Below are 23,738 nucleotides of genomic sequence, written 5' to 3' on the forward strand. Positions count from 1 at the left end.
ATTTTCTAATTATTGCTCCCACAGTTGATTTCTTCACTCCAAGCTGGTTGGCTATTGCAGATTCAGTCTTCCCAGCCTGGTGCAGGGCTACAATTTTGTTTCTGGTGTCCTTTGACAGCTCTTTGGTCTTCACCATAGTGGAGTTTGGAGTCAGACTGTTTGAGGGTGTGCACAGGTGTCTTTTTATACTGATAACAAGTTTAAACAGGTGCCATTACTACAGGTAATGAGTGGAGGAAAGAGGAGACTCTTAAAGAAGAAGTTACAGGTCTGTGAGAGCCAGAAATCTTGATTGCTTGTTTCTGACCAAATACTTATTTTCCACCATAATATGCAAATAAAATGAAAAAAAAACCGACAATGTGATTTTCTGGATTTTTTTTTCTCAGTTTGTCACCCATAGTTGAGGTCTACCTATGATGTAAATTACAGACGCCTCTCATCTTTTTAAGTGGTGGAACTTACACTATTGCTGACTGACTAAATACTTTTTTTCCCCACTGTATATGTAAGCCAAAACCAGGGGTTGCCCAAAAATCCAGAAGTGGTGACGTGCTTCCATTATACTTGTCCTGTGAATGTTCCACTCCTGGATTTGGCTTACAAATACGGAGTTAAAACTCTCACCCAATATTCAGTGTGCATGTAGCGTTATCACTGTAATCCAGCCTGTGATAAGAGACTTCCTTTTGCAGTGCTTTTTGTCTAGAATGGTCCTAGTGCCCAGTGTGAAAATTGCAAGATTTCTATATATATATATATATATATATATATATATATATATATATATATATATATTTTTTTTTTTTTTACTACAGATTGCCATATGAAAACTAAATAAAAAATAAATGCAATTAAAATAAAAATCTGATTTAAACATTAGTCCATTTTCTGATGACCCCTTCCCCTTCATGCTCTGTTTAATTCAGATTTTTTTAATGGCTACATTCACACGTTGCTTTTCTGCTGCCTTTTTTCTGCAGCCAAAACTTTAATGTCTTGGCAGTTAAAAAAAACAAAAAACAAAAACAAAACTGCAGACTAAAAGCAGGTTTTGCGGTGCTTTTTTTACTGCGTTTTTCAGGATCTCAATGTTCAGCTTTGCTTCCACCATGCAAGCATGAACAATGCAAGGTGTTGGGACACCAAGGCAAGACGTGTGACATCATAAAACATTTTTGGAGAAAAAAAGACACAAATTGATCAAATTATTTGGTAGAAAAATATTTTTACATCTGAAAAACTAGTGACCATTCTGAACAAAAAAATTTTTTTAATACAAGTTCAAGAAAAAATACACAATCGCTAATGTAAAATCAAGAGGGGGGGAGGTGAATTGGTCGGGCATTGATGGTGCATTTTGTAGGTCGGGCACTGTTTACAATTGGTCAGGGCCATTGAGGTGGTCAGGCATTGTTTAGTCTCACACAATGGTTGGGCATGGAGATACTCAGGATTAGTTTACTTTAACACATATTACTAATTTAGCTAAACTATACAGGTAATTAATACTAACATCCATGGTCAGGTGAGGAGACCAAGACATTTTGGTTTAAGCATAGAAAAATCACAAAAATAAATGAGTTTCACATCCTACTATACCTTCTTTTTTTTCCCTCTACAGCATTCTATAAAGCTGTAGATAAGCCCCCGATCCGTCCTGAAAAAGAAGTTTTATTATACTCACCCGGGGGGAGCCGTCCGCGTCCGGTGCCTCCCATCTTCTTGCGATGCCGTCCTCCTGTTGCTTCATCGCTCCCGGCATCGCGCTCCTGCGCAGACGTACTTAATCTGTCCTGTTGAGGGCAGGGCAAAGTACTGCAGTGCGCAGGTGCCGGGAAAGGTCAGAGAGGCCCAGAGCCTGCGCACTGCAGTACCTTGCTCTGAACTCAACAAAGTACGCCTGCGCAGGAGCGCGAAGTCGGGGAACAATGAAGCGACAGGAAGGCGGCATCGCAAGAAGATGTGGGGCGCCGGACCTGCGATACCCATCGGACCAGACCACGCCCCCCGGGTGAGTATAATAAAACTTATTTTTCTTATCTTTCAGGTAGGACCCGGGGGCTTATCTAGAATAAGCCCTGAAAGGCAGTGGTCATATCTTACATCGGCCAAAACTGCTGACAGGTTCCCTTTAATATTTTCCTGCTGGTCCATGGTGACCACCATGATTGTGTTCAGTTCACTACAATGGGAGAAAAATGAATGTGGACCAAAAACTGCTAATGTGCCACAAAATAAATGGTTAACTGGTAAGTAACAACCATCTGAAAAAAAAAAAGATGATTTTCCTCTATTTTTGTGCTTCTATGTGTTTTAATTTCTTTGTTGTACTTGTAGTACTGGTATTGTCAGTGCATGGGTATGTCCAGTGGGTTGGCAGAGATTGGAAAACAGGGTCTGTTTTGTTTTTTTTGTTTTTTTTTCCCTTTTTGAAACAGCGCCACCCTAATCAAGAGGCTGTGCTTTGTATTGCAGCTCAGCTCTAGTGATGTGGATAAATTGTAACACCAGGTGCAAACCTTGGACAGGTTGCACTGCTTTAAAGGGGGTTGTCCGTCCATTCTTGTATTTGTGACACATCCTCAGTATATGCTATGAATGCCTGATACATGCGGGTGTGAAACCCACATCCATCTTGGGAATGGGGCCCCATCACATGCTGCCACGAATAGACAGGTATAGAAGTTCTGAAAACTGCAGTGCAAGCGTGCTTGTCAGTATTCAGAACCGCCGTAAAATAAAAGGAAAAAGCCACGTATACATGGCCACCTCTCTGTACCTAGCTGCGTCTGATCAGGCCTCGCTGTTGAGATAAATGTTGGGCTTGGTGACGGGATCCACATCTATCAGACATTTATGGCATAACCTAAGGGTATACCAAAAATGTGCACGATGGGAATACACAATTAAAGAAGACTTATCGCCAGGTCAGAAGTGGCCAGTTTTTCCTCTTATTTTATTCCAGCTGCTCCCCTAAGTATTATTTTTTTTGTTTTCATATCTGCCATTCGAATCCAGAGAGAGTTTTTTTTTTTTTTTTCCTTTTTTTAATTTAGTGCTAATTCTTATGTTTCTACCAAGGGGCCGTGGCTCACCGGACTCTGTGGGGGCATGTCTTTTAGTTGCTCTGCATTTTTACCCCCGAGCAACCGCCTTGTTACTAAACACCAGAAAAGGTATCAGTAAGTAACGGCTCGTATCTCTGGAACCTTATGGTGGATTTGTACAAAAAACAAACAAACTTGAGTGCAGCGGGAATAAATTAAGAACAGATGCTTTTTACCTGATGACAGGTCCCCTTTAAGGGTATAACAGGCCCTTTCTTACAAAACTTCTGCAACCCGTAAAAAAAAAAAAAAAATGCCATAAAAGCAAGGTGTGCTCAGACTTCTGCTTGTCTTTATTTTCTGTCGCATTCAGTGTTGAGAGCCCTCAGCCGACCAGTGTTCGACCAATTGACAAAGATTCTGAGGTTTACAAGATGCTGCAGGAGAATCAAGAATCCAATGAACCACCCCGGCAATCGGCCTCCTTCTTAGTATTGCAGGAAATTTTAGAGACTGATGAAAAAGGCAAGTAACACTTCTCAAAAGCCAAAAATGAAACCCCAAAAATTGCTCAACAGAAAGGCATTTCTATAAAGTCTATGGAATTTTTATTTTTTAAAGAAAATTATATTTGGTGTGTATGGGATGTATGTCTCCTATTTTACAGTGTAATAAGAGTGGAGAAAAAAAAAAAACACAACAAAAAATACTCTGGTACGTGGACTGTGTGCAGTATTGTCTGATTCGGCTGCAGTACCAGACACCGCCTATGAGAAGCAGTGGTCTTGGAGAGAGTAGACGGATTTTTGGAAGATGAAGGCAGGGAGGTTTATTTGCATTAACGAGCTCTCACAGCAAGAGATTTGGGAATGACCAGTAAACATGGACATAAAAATAAAAGCAGAAGATAATTTGATGGAACAATGTAAACTTTAGTCAAAGATCAATAACTTCAGGAATTATTGGAAGTTGGACATCCTGATGAGTCAGTCATTACTGTATACAGTCCAAGGTCAGGACTCCGTACAGCTTAGGAGTGTTCACTATTCGTAGTGGCCAGGTTAGATGTGTCCATGCAATAGTTTGTGTACACAGGTGTGGGGTTTTTTGTGCTTCTTTAATTCCTTCACTTCTGAAAACCATAACTTTTTAGGCCTCTGTCACACTTCAGTCAAAATCAGTCGTTTTAGGAACAAAACGGTCCAGCGAATTAGCTCGCTGGATCCATTTTTTTTCTCATAGACTTGTTTTAGCGACGGATTGCAACTGATGGGCTGAATTCGTCGGAATTTGTTTATCCGTCTGGCGCATGGAACTCCTGACCAGGAGTTGCATGTGATGCAAGGCTGCCAGCTTGCTCTAGCGCAGGCCACCTCCCAAGCCCCTCCACTTATCCCGGTAGCTCCTCCCACACCTGCCCCCCCCATCCACTGTCCCTCCTCCCAATCCTTCCCCGTCACCAGACTCCTTCGCCGTCACCGCTTCCTGGACAGTATAATTTCCCACCTACACCAACCCAACTCCCCGCCAAACCTGTTCCCCCTACTCAACCTAATGTTTTCTCCACCCTTTCCACTTCTGATCAACCCCAACCCGGTAGCCTTTCCCCCACTATCGACGTGGTTCACCCTGTCAGTCCCTCCGATACTATCTCCACCCAACAGTTTATAAATTTGTAAATAGTTTCGTTAATAAAAAAAATTGGTTTAAAAAATAATTTGCCAATTATATTTAAAATAAGTTACAACACTTTGTATAAGGTACAAAACACACTTTGTATAAGTAAGGCTACTTTCAGATTTGCGTTCGGAGGTGCAGGGCTGCTGCTAAGCTCCGCCCCCGGCCGTGCCCCCTCCGGTCAGCTCCTCCTCTGATCGCATGACGCTGCTTGTGATCAGCGTACTCTATAGTTAGCGTTGGGTACGCTGGTTTGTGCGCTGGTACACTTTTGCCGGCACTTGTGCCCTTTTGACGCTGTGCCGAGCGCACAAAAACATGCCGTGTTGCATTTTTGTGTGCTCGGCGGCGGCCCTGCGCCTCCTGAACGCAAATCTGAAAGTAGCCTTACAAAACATACAAAGTTAAAAAGAATTGTGGGTTTAAAAAAAACATACACAACTTTGGGTAAGGTGCAAAACTTGGGTTAATACAAAAAACATGGTATAATCACAAGTGTGACTTCAGCAATGGGTTTGGTACTCAGTCCTTGAGGTGACATAAAATACTCAGCAAATTTGTCCCTCATTCTGGAAACTGCCACAGCACTCTGAAAAGTTATATTTTGGTAATCACGCAAGGTGGTTTCGGACACATTTTCCTCCATGACAACCTGTTCCTTGGATATTACAAAATTGTGCAGGACCACACAAGCCTTCACCACCTCATCCACAGTCTGTTTTCAGTTTGATAGCGGCGAACAGAACTCGCCATTTTGCGGTTAGAATCCTGAAGGCACGCTCCACCACTCTTCATTGGCATCAATCCACTACTTCTACTTCCATATGGCTTGAGCAGGTGTGGCGAAAGTTGGAAGACTTCATCTCCAACACACAAATGGCATTGGTGGCCCAGAGGTTCCAAGGAGTGGTCTTGGAGGTGGAAAATGAAATGTGTCTCCGTATAAATGCCGCCCCATTGCAGACCTTTTAAAAACCTGCAAATCATTTGAGCGGCCATAGGCACCAATATCCACCGCTATGAACTTGCATTCGGCATCTGCAATGGCCATCAGGACAATTGAAAAGTATTTTTTATAATTTAAAATATTCTGAGCCAGATGCAGCTGGTTTAACAATCCTTATGTGCTTACCATCCACTGCACCCAAGCAATTTGGAAACTGACAAATCTGTAGAAAGTTTTCGGCAATCTCCAGCCACCTCTCCAGTGTTGGATGTGGGAGATACTCATCCTTTAAACAGTCCCACAATGCCCGGCAGGTATGTTTTACTATCCCTGATGTTGTTGAAATCCCAAGCCTAGATTCGCCAGTTGCAAAAGGAATCTGTTCAAAAAGGCAAAGACAATAATTAATACAAACTACCAGCAACAACATGAGTTACAAGTCTGCAGAATGAGAAACCATAACATTTAAATAAAAATTTAAAAAAAGGCTTACCCAAGAGTCACCATCAGACGCTCCGCCGGTGATATGGAGAACCGGCAATAGGTGTCCTTTCTCCTGATTAGTTCTCCCACCCGTTCCACCAAAATATCAAAGTTTTCAGCTCTCATGCGTACATAATTGAAGAACTTATCAGGGTTTTTCCTCAACTCCATATAGAGCGTTGAATAGACACCACGGGTCAGTCGCTGTGCAGTGATCGGATGGATCCAAGGACGCCGCCGTAGACGCAGGATGCGCTGTCTTGCTTGTCACGAACAATCACTGCCAACCGATTGGCCTCAAAAGCAAAATCCGCACGTATGCTCACAATCTTCACCATAGCTCCTATCTCTGCCACTTGCTCTACAACCTTTCAAAGATGTTGTGTTAAAACATTCAATATATATGTTTCCAGTAGTTTCCAGTAGCCAATCACGTTTTGGGAGCCTCCCATTTGGCTTGTGAAAAAACGGATCCGTCGAAAAAACGTAAGAAACGTATAGAAAAAATGGATGCAACAGAACTGTTTTTTCGACTGATCTGCAAGTCGGATCCGTCAAAAATGGGTGTCACATCCGTTTTTCACTATTTTCGACGGTTCCGTTGCAACGACGGATTTTGACTGACGCTAAAACGCTGATGTTTGAAAGAGGCCTTAATTGAGCTGTATGAAGACTTGATTTTGCAGGATGAGCTGTAAATTTGAATGATGCTGTCCACTGTTCATTTTTTTTTTTTACATGAAGTGAAATTGCAAAAAAATAAACACTTGCAAGATTGTTTTTTGGGGGGTTTTGATGTTGACCTTTATTGTGCCGTAAAATTACCTAGCAATGTGATCCTTAATGTCAGTATGATTACAGCAATACTGAACTTGTATAGTGTGCTTTTCTTTTCTTTTTTTTTTTTTTTTTTTTTGTATACCGTATTTATTTTAGTGGCTACAAATTTCAGAACTTTGGCAAGAGAAAAATTTGGTTTCTGTTGCTATTTTCTAAGATTTTTAACCTTTTTCATTTAATGTTCCAGTATGAGGCTTAGTTTTTTTTATGCGGGGAGCTGATGATTTTATTGATACTATTTTGAGTGATTTTTATTGCATTTTTTTATGGAGATGTGAAAAATTCTACTTTTCTGTTTTGTTTTTTCTGGTTTGTGGCGTTTACAGTATTAATTAACTTTACAATTTGATAGATTAGAGTTTTACAAATGCAGCAATACTAAATATGATGTTTTATTTTTACACTGGAAAAATTGGGGTGATTCAAGAGGAGTGTGTATATTTATTTATTTTATTTTTTGCATTAAAACTTAGGGACCTGCACCTCACTGGTAACACCCATTTGTCAATTTATTTATCAACTTCTAGAGGAATAAAATGGAAATGGCAGACCACCAAGAAAGATGCTCCAGAAATGTATATTACGGGAAATAAAAGTAGAGCTGGAGACCTGTTTTGTCACACAGCAATACCCATTTGCTAATCATTTTGCAGCTTTTTTTTTGTCCTATACTCCGGGACTTTGGTCGGCTACAATACATACACCTCTGTGATTTATCCTCTTGTTTAATTGTATTTATTTATTTTACTCATTTATATAGCGCCATTAATTCCACAGCGCTTTACAGACATTATTGGCTCACAATCTAAGTTCCCTATCTTTGGAGTGTGGGAGGAAACTGGAGAATCCGGTGAAAACCCATGCCAACACGGGGAGAACATACAAACTCCTTGCAGATGTTGTCCTTGGTGGGATTTGAACCCGGGAACCCAGCGCTGCAAGGCTGCAGTGCTAACCACTGAGCCACCGTGCCACCCCACTCACTAATGTTACTGTGCAAATGTGTGGGAATCCTGTTTTGATGAATTTCTAACATCAAGTGGATCCATTACCCCTATCCACCTTCACGGTGTCCATACATCTTCAATAACTGCGTTCTCATCTGCTCATGGTTCACTCGGTACCTTTTGCACTTACATTTTGTACAGTAACACATATCTATAGGTGAGGTTAGAAATTCTGTGTTTCTGGTTCTTTATAGGAACATAAAGACCAAATTTATTCAGGTAGTGGAAATGTTACATGATGCACAAACTTCACCGGATGAACCTCATCGATTCTAATAGGGTTAGTTGGGTGTTCATCATTTTACTGGAAAAATTAGCTTTCTCATGGTGGAAATGATTACAGAACTGCTCCCCTGATGGCCCTGTGACTAACATGGTTGCTTTGTATTTTTAGCTTGAATGTGACTGAGGACAACATCTGTATGGGGTTTGTACGCATTCCCATTTGGGTTGATTTCTTCTCTCCTGTTTCCTTCCATACTCAATAAAGAAGGGGTCAGTTGGTTTTCTATTAAATTGACCCCAGTCTCAAATGGTCAAAGTTATTATCGCCATTGGGGCAGGGTCTGATGAAAAAGAGGAATCTCTTTATATAGCGCAAACGTACTTTGTAGCCCTGTACAAACAGGGAATAATTATATTAATAAATGATTTACTGTTCTTTCTTGGTGCAGATTTTGAGGGCACAGAGCTTGCATACACAGGTCCAGGAGGTGAATATTTTATAGACCCAGGTAGAGGACGTTATGCCAAACCATCGCTTTTTCCCACCTGCCCGTGAAGGCTGTCACGTCTGTCACCACGTGCACTATTCCTCTGGCCTTTTGCATGTTGTCTACAGTATGAAGGGAAGGCAGTGCCGTGTACATGATATGGCAGTGACCAGATCGCATCTGCTCTGTTATCTGTTTCACACTATAGCAGCAGCTTTCAGTAGACTTCTTACCTGCTGTAAATCCATCATAGTTTTGAATGTTCTTAGATTTGCAGTAGGAGGAGTACACGGCACATCCATCCGGTAAAAACAAGCTTTGAATGTCCATTGAAACAAGAATCCAATGGGGGAGTTTTAAAACCTGACACATTTCTGGAGCATGGAAGCACCCTTAGGCCTGTTTCACACTTCCGTTTTTGACCATCAGTCAAAATCTGCCAGTTTTTTTAAAAAAACGGATCCGCCATTTTTTTTTGCGGATTCGTTTTTTTCCCCATTGACTTGCATTACTGGCAGATCTTGACTGATGGCCATCCGTTTGATCCGATTTTTTTTGCGGATCCGCCAAATTTTTTGCGTCCGCCGACATGCCTGGACGGACCTTGCAACGTTTTTTTTTGCTGCAGGATCCACATTTTACAGTGTGTATGTCCGGAGGAAGGAATTTAGCTGGAATTTTAACCCTGAAATCCTTTCTGGCGGACGGAAAAAAATTATCTCTCTCTTCCTCTCCCTCTCTCCCTCTCACTCTTTCTCTTTCTCTTTCTCTCTCTCTCTTTCTCTTTCTCTCTCTCTTTCTCTCTCTTTCTCTCTCCTTCTCTCTCCTTCTCTCTCCTCTTTCTTTCTTTCTTTCTTTCTTTCTTTCTCTCTCTCTCTCTCTCTCTCTCTCTCTCTCTCTCTCTCTCTCTTTCTCCCTCTCTCTTTCTCTCTCTCTCTCTCTCTTTCCCGGACTGCGGTTCCTGAACTGTGATTTGAGGTAAGTAGTCTATGAAACACACAACATATAAACGCACAGAGATTTGACATGCTGCAGATTACTTACTGCACCAAGTCTGGTCAAAAACTACTCACCGTCTGCATGACACTTTCGGTTTCTCATTCACTTTTGCTGGCATCAGGATTGCTTCAGGGTTTATCCTGAAAATCTGCAAGGAAAAAATGCGCTAAAACAGCAACGTGTGCACATGGCCTTAATCTATAATGGCGTTTCCATGCTCCAGAAACGCATTAGTGTTTTAAAATTCCCCCTTGGATCCTGGTTTTAATGGACACTCAAAGCTTTTACCGAATGGATGTGCCGTATACTCTTCTAGCACAACACAAGAACACACGGACCATAAGTCCTGAATGTAAAAATATATATACTTTATTATTTTATAAATAAAGGTACTTCAGGTATATTAAAAGTAGAAAGCATCAGTGTTTTATAATATATAAATAAGAGGGCAGTACTTTCCATTTCATAAGGGCATATTATTGCAGTAAATGGTGCTAACAAATATATATATCTCAACAGTGAAAAAAAAAAATTTTTAAAAACCAAAACAATATATATTCATAAGTAAGGTGCATACAAATTAGTAAAAATTGTATATCCATTCCCTATAGGTGTACATCATAATTATACAAATAAGAAAACGTATATAAAGTGCAAAAAATACATAGGTATTAAAGTGCAATATTAGTGCAAAAATAGTGAACACCATATGTGTCACTGCATAGATACACCACATGAATAATGGGAATAACACCCAATAGCACCAATAGGTGTCAGTATATGCATAGTTTATGTCATGGACCAGCAAAATTTTTGAAAACAGCATGAGACAGCAAAGAGTATGGTAAGTATAAGGTATAACTTACAAGCTACACTGCACCATGTCTGGACAGCTGCCCTCCCCAACACGTGTTTCGGCCCTTAGCCTTCGTCAGGGGGTGGCGCCTATAGGAGACAGGTAGGTATATATACCCAAACCCAACCAATCGCACATCGGATATAGCAAAACTGGCCAATCAAAGCGAAGGGTGTGTTTAACAATCACCATGATGAACTTCCCATCCTATTCTACCTCGTATGTCATTTAATCAAAACCATATCATTATAAGCTGTGAATCTCTTCAATATGTGTGAAAACAGGAAGCCAGGGCCTAATGGCGCGTGACAAACAAGAAGTAATCGTCACCGCTCAGATACAAAGCGTCCCTGGTAACATAATGACACGCATACTGCGCATGACAGTTAAAACATGGCCGCCGCTATTCGTAGATGTACAGCGCCCATAGGAACATAACGAATCACACTGCGCGTGACCAGAAGAAAATGGCCGCCGCTACTCATAGATACACAGAGTTCCTAGTAACAACAAGTCGTACTGCACATGACAGGAAAAAGATGGCCGCCGCTACTCATGATTACAAAGCGTCCATGGTAACTTAGAAACTTAAATTGCGCATGACAGGAAAAAATGACCGCCGCTAGTCATAATTGCATAGCGTATGTTACTACTTGTAGATGATACAAAAGCATCCATAATGATATCAATATTCATACTGCCCCTAAGCAGGGGAAAGCAAATGACCGCCGCTGTAAATATACGTATAGCATCCATTAGAAATCACACTGCGCATAACATAAAAATGGTATCCATTATTCTTAAATATCTAGCACAGCAATATATGGAACAAACCACTGTGCACAGGTAGAAAAAACATGGACGCCAACATCCAAGGAGTAACAATATCCATAATAACCAAATGTCATTAGGCATATGTTAATATCAATAATAGCTAAGGTAAGATGAAATAACATTGGCATAGACAAGAACATGGGCGCCACCCCCTGATGAAGGCTAAGGGCCGAAACACGTGTTGGGGAGGGCGGCTGTCCAGACCAGGTGCAGTGTAGCTTCTAAGTTATACCTTATACTTACCATACTCTTTGATGTCTAACGCTGTTTTCAGAAATTTTCCTGGTCCATGACATAAACTATGCATATACTGACACCTATTGGTGCTATTGGGTGTTATTCCCATTATTCATGTGGTATATCTATGCAGTGACACATATGGTGTTCACTATTTTTGCACTAATATTGCACCTATGTATTTTTTTTTTTAACTTTATATACGTTTTCTTATTTGTATAATTATGATGTACACCTATAGGGTATTGATATACAATTTTTACTAATTTGTATGCACCTTACTTATGAATATATATTATTATTTTGGTTTTTAATTTTTTTTTTTTTCATTTTTGAGATATATATATTTGTTAGCACCATTTACTGCAATAATATGCCCTTATGAAATGGAAAGTACTGCCCTCTTATGTATATTTTTATATTATAAAACACTGATGCTTTGCTACTTTTAAAATACCTCAAGTACCTTTATTTATAAAATAATAAAGTATATATATTTTTACATTCAGGACTTATGGTCCGTGTGTTCTTGTGTGTTGTGCTGTGTACAGTGATTTGACTGTCCTGACAATTATAATTATATAGTCTGTGGGGTTATCAGCTGTAGATACCACTGGGTCTGCATATATCACTGTGTGATTGCTGCTGCTGGTTTTCCCATTTTCCTTTATGTGTGGTGTTCTCGTATACTCTTCCGTATACTCCTGCTCTTCGTTGTTCCTCGGCTGTGTTCTGTCAGCCGGATCCTGGCACCCTGTGTGGAATCATTCAGTGCATTTACTCTACGGACATGTTGAGCTCCTACCCGCCCCCTTCTTTATTTAGATGTACAGCAATCATCCCTACAAACCAATGAACATTGTAGATCTAAACATAAAAATGGTAGCAAACATGCCAGATACCAGCGCAGCATAGAAACAATATCCGTAAAGGTACTGTATATTCACGAGTCGAGGATTTGACAAATTTCGGTGTGGATTCTGCACTAACGTTCATGTTAAAATCAACAATACTCCCCATGCCAGGCATATGAAAAGGATTTCTGCTATTCCCTTCACATGCAACAGAAATATCCCATACATTCCCATTTCAAAGCCATAGAATAAGCCCGAATTATCCTCATGGAATAGGATTAGTACTCGCACTGCACAACTAAGGGGAAAAAAAATCCAATATTTGGTGGATTTCCAATATGCAAGTCTGGCAAAGCATCTACGGCAAATCCCCATTGATAGAGCATTACAACTGCATTTGCAGATATACTGTATGTAATTACTCCACAACACATAAAATTTGGAAAAAGTAGATGATCCCTTACAGGACAGTCGGAGCTGGTACATCTGTCCCCTAAGAACTGTGCTGCAGTGCAGGGTCTGTGCACATAGCTACCTGCACAAATGTAAGTATTCAGAAAGTGTTTTAAATAATTGTAAATCTATTTCTATAGCGATAGTATTCACTTCATTATTAATTTTTTTTTTTTTTTTTTTAATAACTGGAAGAAAATTTGGTCACTGCCATCATGACGCATGTACTGTCTGCCTCCTGCAGCTCTTTGAATGCACAGCTCATGAATTCAAAGGCCATGCAGCTTCTAGGTTTTCCATATTGAAATGCAAAATATACAATATTCTTGTATGTCATTTCTTGTGTCTAATTTGTAGGTATTTCTCCATTTTTGGTGCAGGGGAGAAGCCTTCTGGTTTCCGTAGTGTAAGAGCTCCTACTACTAAAGTGGCTGCCTCCATCGGCAGTGGACAGAAACTGCCAACATGTGATCACTGTGGAAATGGGATTGTGTAAGTGGCATCTCTAGAATACTTTGTGCAACATGACATACTCTATATATAATCTCACCATAAATTATTGCCATTACGCCATGTAGGGGAGCGTGGTTGAAAACCCAACTTTACACACAAGCTTTAAAACACTGCTTGAGGGTGCAATGTTTCTAAGGTTAGAACTAGGTTTTCCTTCACCTGTCCTAGCCCTGTACCTCTAGATCTTGGCCAACTAGAATTCCATACACCCTCTCCTCTAACATCCATGGCCTAACAAACACCCGAGCCCTGTACTTTGACCTCTTTTAGTGGCTTCCACTTCTAAGTTTGTGTTATGAATAAAGTCTAAGAGACAACTTGAGATTTCTAAAAGGCGTTTACACCTAATGACAAACATTTGCCCATAGACTCAGGTGCTTGTAATGAAAAACTGACTGAGCTTCACTTTCCCTACCTGGGACCAGTGCGGTCTCTAAGGGCTCATACCCACTTGCGAGAGACTCGCACGATTCTCACGCATGAAAACCTGGCACTGCCGCCGGCACTCGTAGCCGCACGCTTCGGTCCATGGATTTCTATGCAGCCGCACGCTCCTGTCCCAGTGCCGGCGGCAGTGCCAGGTTTTCATGCAAGAGACTCACACAAGAATCGTGCGAGTCTCTCACAAGTGAGTATGAGCCCATATGCTGACGAGTATATCAGCTGAGCTCAGTAATTGGCTGCAGTGCAGTCAATCCCTGAGCTTAGCCAATATATAAAACATTGACCAGAGCAGTGGCGGAGATATATTGTTGAATTCGAGGAGAGTAAGTAAAGCTTAGTTTAGTTTTTATCTTGTAACTGAGCCTACGGGGAAAAGTTAGTGAAAGGGGACTACCCCTTGACTTTGCCTTCTAGGAATGATATTTTTCAGTAACAATCGGTTTGTTATTTTTGTTTTGTTTTTTCAGGGGAATCTTTGTGAAGATCCGAGACAAGCCGCGTCACCCTGAATGCTACGTGTGCACTGACTGTGGAGTCAATCTCAAACAGAAGGGGCACTTTTTTGTCGAGGATAAGATGTACTGTGAAAAGCATGCCCGGGAACGTATGACACCACCGGAAGGCTATGACGTAGTTACCGTTTACCCCAAGTAATCTGTCAGAGCAGAGAAGTGACATTTTGGAGCCTGTTAAATGCTAAGCGAGATTCCAATTCACCTGACATGAATGTTGGCAGTAAAGCTTCTTGAGAATATACTGGGGGACCTGTGGAAATTTTATACATGAGTCATTTCAAACCAACATCTATGATGTTTTTCATCCTTGCTTTTGTTGATATTCAATACAGAAAATCTTTATTACGAGACCTGTGTCTCTTGTGTTTTGTTGTGATCTGTGCCCATCTAAATAAACTCATCCACGTTATTTAACTCAGATTGGCCAAATAAGAAATTGGGTAAATTCCCCCATACACAATAGACTAATGTCGCCCAAAGCCACCGATATCATTGGGTTCGACCTACAGTCTAATTTATATGGGTACCCCAGACAATTGATTCTCGGGAGAGTGAAGGACCTGGCATTTCCGATTTCTGACTCCTGCCGGCAGCTATCTTGGTCATCTTTTCCATGCACAGAACAATTGACAAAACCATTGTACAGCTGACAGCCATCTAATATGTATGGGTTTATCTGTCCCCTGACAAGATGTTGGGAGAGGTAGAGTTCCCAAGGTAAATGCACTGGTGTCAAGTCTAATATATTGGAAGAGAAGCCATTGAGGCTCTGGAGGTAGATTGATGGACCACTTGGTCTTTAGACACAGGAGGACCTTTCCCAGAAATGCACTGATGTGGTCCTGTCTGAAGGTAGTGACTGGCATCTAACGTAATGCACATTACGATTTTGTATGACGTGGGGTTGCAAGGAGATTGAATGAATGAATGAATGAATGAATGGCATGGTGTGTCAACCCAAAGGATTCTCTCCATCTCTGATGTAATATACTGTACAAGATCTCACCTTACTCCAGTATCTCATCTGATCTCTCCCTCTTACCAAAATATCATGTCTGATTAGATATTTAAAAAAATATTAAGTGTGTGATGTAAGGAAGATAAGACGACAACGTAATCTTTCGAGGTTCTGGACCATTTATGTCGTCTAAACTATTTGTGTGCACTTCTTTAGTTATGTCCAATGCTCTGTTTTAACAAAAGGATAGTGGTAGATCTGAGTTTGTCCTTCAGAATTAGCAAACCGCTCTTCTGTATTTATTAATGTTTCTGCATAAAATGGGAGGCTATTATTATTCCTCCATACTTCATCTTTCTATATTTTCACAGAAGTACCATATAGGCAGGCAGGGGGGTTTTCAGCAGACAATCTGCTGCCATAGCATCCCATCAACATTCTGTAATTGCACCTGCTTCGCTTGCGTGCATTAAATGCAGCTTTTGGAGACTGCAGGATTTAAGAGGTCACCAGCGTCAAACAGAGCTCAGATCCACCCACTGCTGTTGGAGCAAATGCTGGCTGAATTATGGCCGGGTTCACATGAACGTATGCAAAATTACCTGTTTTGCGTCCAGTTTTTTTACATCCGTATGTCCAACCATATGGCATCCATTTTTAGATGCACAATTTAATAAATAATAAAGGACAAATACAATTTTTTAATCTTAAATGTAATGGAACAGTGAAAAATGCATGAGACACGAATGGTAAACCTATAAGTGATGTGATATTTTACGAACCCAGTGACATACAGCTCTGGCAAAAATTAAGAGACCACTGCAAAATTTTCAGTTTGTCTGATTTTTTTCTTTATAGGTATGTTTTTGAGTAAAATGTAAACTACTGACAACATATAATCGAATTTCCAAGCACTACATTTTGTATTTATTTTCAGAAGATGAGAAATGGTCAAAATTACAAAAAAAATGCAGTGCTTGCAGACCTCAAATAACAGGGGAGAAAACAAGGGGAACTGCTACCTTGGATCTAATCCTTATAAACAGAGAGGAAATGGTTGAGGAGGTAAAAGTGGCTGGGACCCTAGGAGGTAGCGACCATGCTATTTTAGAATTTTGGATAACTAGAGGAGGAAGACCTGTGAAGACTCGGACGTCAAGGTTAGATTTCAGAAAGGCAGATTTTAAGGGATTCAGAAAGAGAATTGGAGGGATCCAATGGCTGGATATCCTTAAAGACAAAAATGTCCAGGAAGGATGGGAAATCTTGAAAAATGACATTCTCTAAGTGCAATTGTTAACAATTCCAAAAAGAGGGAAGAATAGGAAGCATTTAAGGAAACCATGATGGATGAACACAGAATTTAAGCACATGCTAAAAAGGAAGAAAGAAATGTTTATAAAATGGAAAGAGGGAGGCATACAGTTAGAGCCATATATATTTGGACAGAGACAACATTTTTCTAATTTTGGTTCTAGACATTACCACAATGAGTTTTAAACAAAACAATTCAGATGCAGTTGAAATTCAGACTTTCTGCTTTCATTTGAGGGTATCCACATTAAAATTTGAAGGGTTTAGGAGTTTCAGCTCCTTAATATATACCACTCTGTTTTTAAAGGGACCAAAAGTAATTGGACAATTGACTCCAAGGCTATTTCATGGACAGGTGTGGGCAATCCCTTCGTTATGTCATTCTCAATTAAGCAGATAAAAGGCCTGGAGTTGATTTGAGGTGTGGTGCTTGCATTTGGAAGGTTTTGCAGTGAAGGAAACATGCAGTCAAAGGAGCTCTCCATGCAGGTGAAACAAGCCATCCTTAAGCTGCAAAAACAGAAAAAACCCATCCGAGAAATTGCTACAACATTAGGAGTGGCAAAATCTATAGCTTAGTATATCCTGAGAAAGAAAGAAAGCACTGGTGAACTCATCAATGCAAAAAGACCTGGGCGCCCACGGAAGACAACAGTGGTGGATGATCGCATCTCCATGGTGAAGAGAAACCCCTTCACAACAGCCAACCAAGTGAACAACACTCTCCAGGAGGTAGGCGTATCAATATCCAAATCTACCATAAAGAGAAAACTGCATGAAAGTAAATACAGAGGGTTCACTGCACGGTGCAAGCAACTCATAAGCATCAATAATAAAAAGGCTAGACTGGACTTTGCTAAAAAAAACATCTAAAAAAGCCAGCACAGTTCTGGAAGAACATTTCTTGGACAGATGAAACCAAGATCAACCTCTACCAGAATGATGGAAGGAGAAAAGTATGGTGAAGGCATGGTACAGCTCATGATCCAAAGCATACCACATCATCTGTAAAATATGGCGGAGGCAGTGTGATGGCTTGGGCATGCATGCCAGTGGCACTGGGTCACTAGTGTTTTTTGATGATTTGACACAGGACAGAAGCAGCCGAATGAATTCTGAGGTATTCAGAGCCATACTGTGTGCTCAGATCCAGCCAAGTGCAGCCAAACTGATTGGTCGTCGTTTCATACTACAGATGGACAATGACCCAAAACATAAAGCCAAGGCAACCCAGGAGTTAATTAAAGCAATGAAGTGGAACATTCTTGAATGGCCAAGTCAGTCACCTGATCTCAACCCAATTGAGCATGCATTTCACTTGTTAAAGACTAAACTTCAGACAGGCCCACAAACAGCAACTGAAAACCACCGCAGTGAAGGCCTGGCAGAGCATCAAAAAGGAGGAAACAGCGTCTGGTGATGTTCAAGACTTCAGGCAGTCATTGCCAACAAAGGGTTTTCAACCAAATACTAGAAACGAACATTTTATTTACAATTATTTAATCTGTCCAATTACTTTTGGTCCATTTAAAAACAGGGTGGCACATATTAAGGAGCTGAAACTCCTAAACCCTTCATCCAATTTTAATGTGGATACCCTCAAATGAAAGCAGAAAGTCTGAACTTCAACTGCATCTGAATTGTTTTGTTTAAAATTAATTGTGGTAATGTCTAGAACCAAAATTAGAAAATTGTTGTCTGTCCAAATATATATGGACCTAACTGTATCTAAAGAAGAATATAATGCTATCTGCAGAACTTGCAGCGCACAAATCAGATTACCTAAAGCTGACAATGAATTGAGGCTTACAAGAGACATCAAAAGCAATAATAAAGGATTTTGGGGATATGTCAAAAGTAAAAGAAAATTCAAAGATGCTATAGGATTTTTACAGGATGAAAATGATGAAATGGTAAGACAGGATGTTGAAAAGGCTGAGCTTTTAAATTCCTATTTTGCATCTGTTTTCTCTCAGAAAGGAAATGTAACATCAACTGTTATTCACTGTCCTATTAAGGGATTAGAAGAATCCAGGATATCTATAAACAGAAAGATAGTGAGGAAACACTTAGCTAACCCAAATGAATTCAAGTCTCCAGGTCCAGATGAATTACACCCCAGAGTACTGAAGGAGATAGCAGAAGAAATTTTTGAACCCCCTCTCCATAATCTTTGAAAATTCTTGGAGAACAGGAGTCCCAGGAGACTGGAGAAGAGCAAGTAGTGTTCCTGTCTTCAAAAAGGGGAAGAAGGTGGACCCAGGCAACTATAGGCCGGTGAGTCTGACTTCTATACCAGGAAAGATCTTTGAACAAATTATTAAACAACATGTATGTCAGTACCTGGATAAGAATGAAGTGATTAAACAGAGTCAGCATGGGTTTGTAACTAATAGGTCATTTCAGACCAGCTTAATTTCCTTCTATGACAGAATCACTGATTGGGTGGATCAGGGAAATGCTGTAGATATAGTATATCTTGACTTCAGCAAAGCATTTGACAAAGTATCTCACACAATCCTTATTGAAATAACGGCTGAGTATGGAATGGACAAGGCAACTGTTAGGTGGATTCATAACTGGCTTAGCGATCAGATCCAAAGAGTGGTCGTAAATGGCTGCACATCCAGTTGGAAGAATGTCTCAAGTGGAGTACCACAGGGCTCTGTCCTGGGCCCTGTATTGTTCAACATCTTTATCAACGATTTAGATGAAGGAATTGAGGGTAAACTGATTAAATTTGCTGATGACAAAAGCTAGGATGGATAGCTAATACTAGAGAAGAGAGAGAGGATTCAAAAAGATATAAATAAACTGGAGCAGTGGGCAGCAACTAACAGAATGGTTTTTAACAGGGAAAAATGCAAAGTACTACATCTGGGAAATAAAAATGAAAAAAGCATATACAGAATGGGAGGAATTAGGGCTAAGCAACAGAACATGTGAAAAAGACTTGGGTATACTAATAGATCACAGACTGAATATGAGTCAACAGTGTGATGCAGCAGCAAAAGTCAAATGCAATTCTAGGATGTATTAACAGAAGCATACAGTCTAGATCACGTGAAGTCATTATTTCCCTATACTCCTCTTTGGACCTCAGACCTCATCTGGAATACTGTGTCCAGTTTTGGGCGCCACATTTTAAAATAGACATCAACAAAATGGAGCAAGTTCAGAAAAGAGCGGCCAGAATGGTGACCGGTCTGCAAACCCTGTCTTATGAGGATAGGTTGCAGGATTTGGGAATGTTTAGCTTGCAGAAGAGAAGGCTGAGAGGAGACTTAATAGCTGTCTACAAATATCTCAAGGGCTGTCACATTGTAGAAGGATCATTTATTCTCATTTGCACAAGGAAAGACTAGAAGCAATGGGATGAAACTGAATGGGAGGAGACACAGATTAGATATTAGAAAAAACTTTTTGACAGCGTGATCAGTAAGTAGAACAGGCTGCCACGAGAGGTGGTAAGTTCTCCTTCAATAGAAGTCTCCAAACAGAGGCTGGACAGACATCTGTCTGGGATGATTTAGCGAATCCTGCTTTGAGCAGGGGGTTGGACCAGATGGCCAAGGAGGCCCCTTCCAACCCTACAATTCTATGAAATAATGCTAAGAAAACAAGTTCATAATCATTTAGAAACAACAATACTAATGTTTTAACTCAGGAAGAGTCCAGAAATCAATATTTTGTGGAATAACCATGATTTTTTAATCACAGCTTTCATGAGTCTTGGCATGCTTTCCACCAGTCTTTCACACTTCTTTTGGGTGATCTTATGCCACTCCTGGTAAAAAAAATTTAAGCAGTTCTTTGTTTGATGCCTTGTAACTATCCATCTTCCTCTTGATTACATTACAGAGGTTTTCAATGGGGTTCAGGTCTGGAGATTGGGCTGGCCATGACAGGTTTTTGATGTGGTGATCCTTCATCCACACATTGATTGACCTAGCTGTGTGGCATGGCGCATTGTCCTGCTGGAAACACCAGTACTCAGAGTTGGGTAACATTGCCTGAGCAGAACCTTGTATGCGGCTTGATTCATACGTCCTTCACAAAGATTAACCTGCCCAACTCCAGCCTTGCTGAAGCATCCCCAGATCATTACCGATCCTCCACCAAATTTCACAGTGTGTGCAAGACACTGTGGCTTGTACGCCTTTCCAGGTCTCTGTCTAACCATTAGATGATCAGGTGTTGGGCAAAGCTGAAAATTAGACTCATCAGAGAAGATTACCTTACTCCAGTCCTCTGTAGTCCAATCTTTATAGTCTTTGACAAACTTTATCCTGGCTCTCCTTTGCGTCTCATTGATGAAAGGCTTTTTTCTAGCTTTACATCACTTGAGCCCTGCCACTAGGAGCCTGTTGCCAACTGTTCTTGCCATACACATCACCCCAGCTGCCATTTGCCATTCCTTTTGTAGGTCACTTGATGTCATCCTGTGGTTGCTGAGTGACATTCAACTAAGGTGACGGTCATCCCGGTCAGTGGAGAGTTGTTTTTGCCCTCTGCCGATCTGTAGCTTTGTTGTCCCCAATGTTTGCTGCTTGACCTTGTTGTAATGGACTGTCGTCTTAGAAATTTTAAGGATGGAGACAACATGATGCTCCCTTTGCTAGTAAAGCCAGAATTGAGCCCTTCTTTTCCTTACTCAAGATTTTTCTTTTCAACTCCTTTTGCATGGTTTAAAGCTATTTTTTTCACTCCTATTAATTTTGGGATATTACTAGCACTTGTTTTGCCATCCAGCTTGTCCTATTGCAAGAGGATTGTGAACACCACAGCAGGGTTTTCTAAACTTTCCTTTGTTAAATAAGATTTGGTTCAGGTGATCACCTAATCAGAAGCACATTAAGTAGAATGAGGTGTACTCTGGTTGGAATTCAACTGACACTGGAATGGAATGGCTGTCAGACATGTAGAGAAGCTGATTTTTATAAAACTGTGCAGTGGTCTCTTAATTTTTTGCCAAGCTTGTATAGGGAGAAAGTCTGATCCAGAATATGGATCACAGTAGTGCATACTGATATTTTTTTTCTTAATGCAGACCATTGGCCTGTGTATAGAAACGCTCATGAACTACCACACTTACTTGTATTTGTCAGTGCGTTGTCTGTATGCCAGCAGTTTTTCATATGGACAGCAGACGAGCGTATAATACATTTATTTGAACAAGCTCGAACAGACAGTGCCTCTGCCTGAGCTTGCATCAAAGAGGAGGACCCGGAGTGCAATTTCAAAATTAGATCATTTTTTGAGGACCATTTACACAATACGGGGGAAAAATGGTGATATTCATCCTTGATGTCCTATAGTTTTAATATCAAACCCAAGGACGGTCATGGAAACAAATATAGTTTAACTACAATGGAAGCTGTTTGGTTTCAATTAAAGTGGCTAGCATTTGGCAGATACCCTAATGGAAAAAAACAGACATCCATTGTAGATAAAAGGATGCGTTTCAGAGGTTTTGCGTTCTTCATGGGGCAAATCCAGCTTGCACAAAACTGATGATGGTTCTGGTGGTGTATTCATGTACTGTTACCACAACCATCATTTAGTACATTTAATAACCAAAAAAATGCACAAACATATCCTGAATATAAAGGGCTTTTAAATCGTATAAATCAGCATCCCCATCATGAAAAATGTAAATGGGGGCTTTATAGACTTATAGAAACAGAAGCGGATTACAAGTATCCAATGACACCACTCAAAAAAAAGCAAATAATAAAAGATGTAAAAATTAAATAAATTTTATTAAACAAATTACACATTAAAATTTGAAAAGAAAACATGAATCAAAAATTACCATGATGCATGTATGAGGAATCAGGAAATAGAGGAAATAATGTAAGTCAAAATGAGTAGTGTAGCGGAACAGGATCAGGCTGCAGATCTTTTCATATAATGGTGCAGAAAATATAAAAGGCCTGAGGTATATAAGTTAATAAGCAAGTGCATATAATGATAGCATAATTGTTATCTGCTTTTGCTTACTAGTACATTAATATATCACTTAAAGCACCTTCAGTAAGTGAATAAATCATCAGAAACGCAAGTTTATACAAGAACCAAGCTTAATACAATGATCAATTGTAATGTCAAGTCAGCCCATAAACAATTGTATCGCATTAACCTATAATCGCAAAACTCCCAGTATGTTCTTAATAATGGTAAGATATACTGGGAGTTGTTACCAGCCATCATCAGACTGCAGACCATACAGGAACCACAGTACTGATGAAGTGGAGACAGTATCACAAATAAGCATACTTTTCTAAAAGGCAGTGCTCACACACACACACACACGATGGGAGGGAATACAAGGGTGGTGTCATGGATTCAGAAAAATCTTGTTACCGATAAGTAACACAGGACTTTATTTGATCACACATGACAGTACCACAAAAGAATTACTGAGATCGAAACAAATATAATCTAGGGAGGGCCTACAGCCTGAAGCATCCTTCTTCCAAAAGTGAGATCACCAGAAGTACCCATGTCTAGTCTATAGAATGTAGACAGAGAGGACTAAGTAGCAGCCTTACAGATCTCTATAGCGACATCTGTCTTCTCCGTCCAGGAGGCTGCCACGGCCCGAGTGGAATGAGCCTTTAAACCTTCCGGCACTTCCCTGCCATTTGACGAGTAGGCTAGAGAAATGACCTCCCTAATTCATCTCGCCATAATAGGTTTTGAGGCTCTACATCTCTTTCTAGAGCCCTGAAAGGATACGAAGAAAGACCTATCCTTCCTATACTTTTTGGTGGTTGAAAGGTACCTAACTACACATCTCTTAACGTCTAACGTATGCAACTTCTCCATCTGGTTCTTCGGCTTGTGACAAAAGGAGGGAAAGACAACTTCTTGTAGTCTATGAAAATGACTCGCCACTTTAGGAAGATAGGGTGATTTTTAAACCGGGATTTTTAAACTATCCTCTAGGACATTGTTCCCCAACTCCAGTCCTCCAGAGCCACCAACAGGTCATGTTTTCAGGATTTCATTAGCATTGCTCAGGTGATTGAATTTTGCCTGT

At 40.4% G+C, this 23,738-nt stretch overlaps 1 protein-coding gene across 4 annotated transcripts in view; it reads left to right on the forward strand.

The window, feature by feature from the left end:
• Positions 1-14,769, forward strand: part of PDLIM1 (PDZ and LIM domain 1) — a 98,461-nt gene extending 83,692 nt beyond the window's left edge. For 3 of the 4 annotated variants that reach the window (XM_073585873.1, XM_073585872.1, XM_073585875.1), the window contains 4 exons: positions 3,424-3,575; positions 8,678-8,737; positions 13,330-13,441; positions 14,374-14,769. In XM_073585873.1, the coding sequence (XP_073441974.1) occupies positions 3,424-3,575; positions 8,678-8,737; positions 13,330-13,441; positions 14,374-14,560 (511 nt within the window). In that variant the 3' untranslated portion in view covers positions 14,561-14,769. The remainder of the gene's footprint in view (positions 1-3,423; positions 3,576-8,677; positions 8,738-13,329; positions 13,442-14,373) is intronic. The other variant, XM_073585874.1, reaches the window with a different exon arrangement.
• The last annotated feature ends 8,969 nt before the right edge of the window (positions 14,770-23,738 follow it).

The sequence above is a fragment of the Dendrobates tinctorius genome, unplaced genomic scaffold (genome assembly GCF_039654945.1).
Source record: "Dendrobates tinctorius isolate UK_male_01 unplaced genomic scaffold, ASM3965494v1 ptg000089l, whole genome shotgun sequence".
Classification (NCBI taxonomy): Eukaryota; Metazoa; Chordata; class Amphibia; order Anura; family Dendrobatidae; genus Dendrobates; species Dendrobates tinctorius.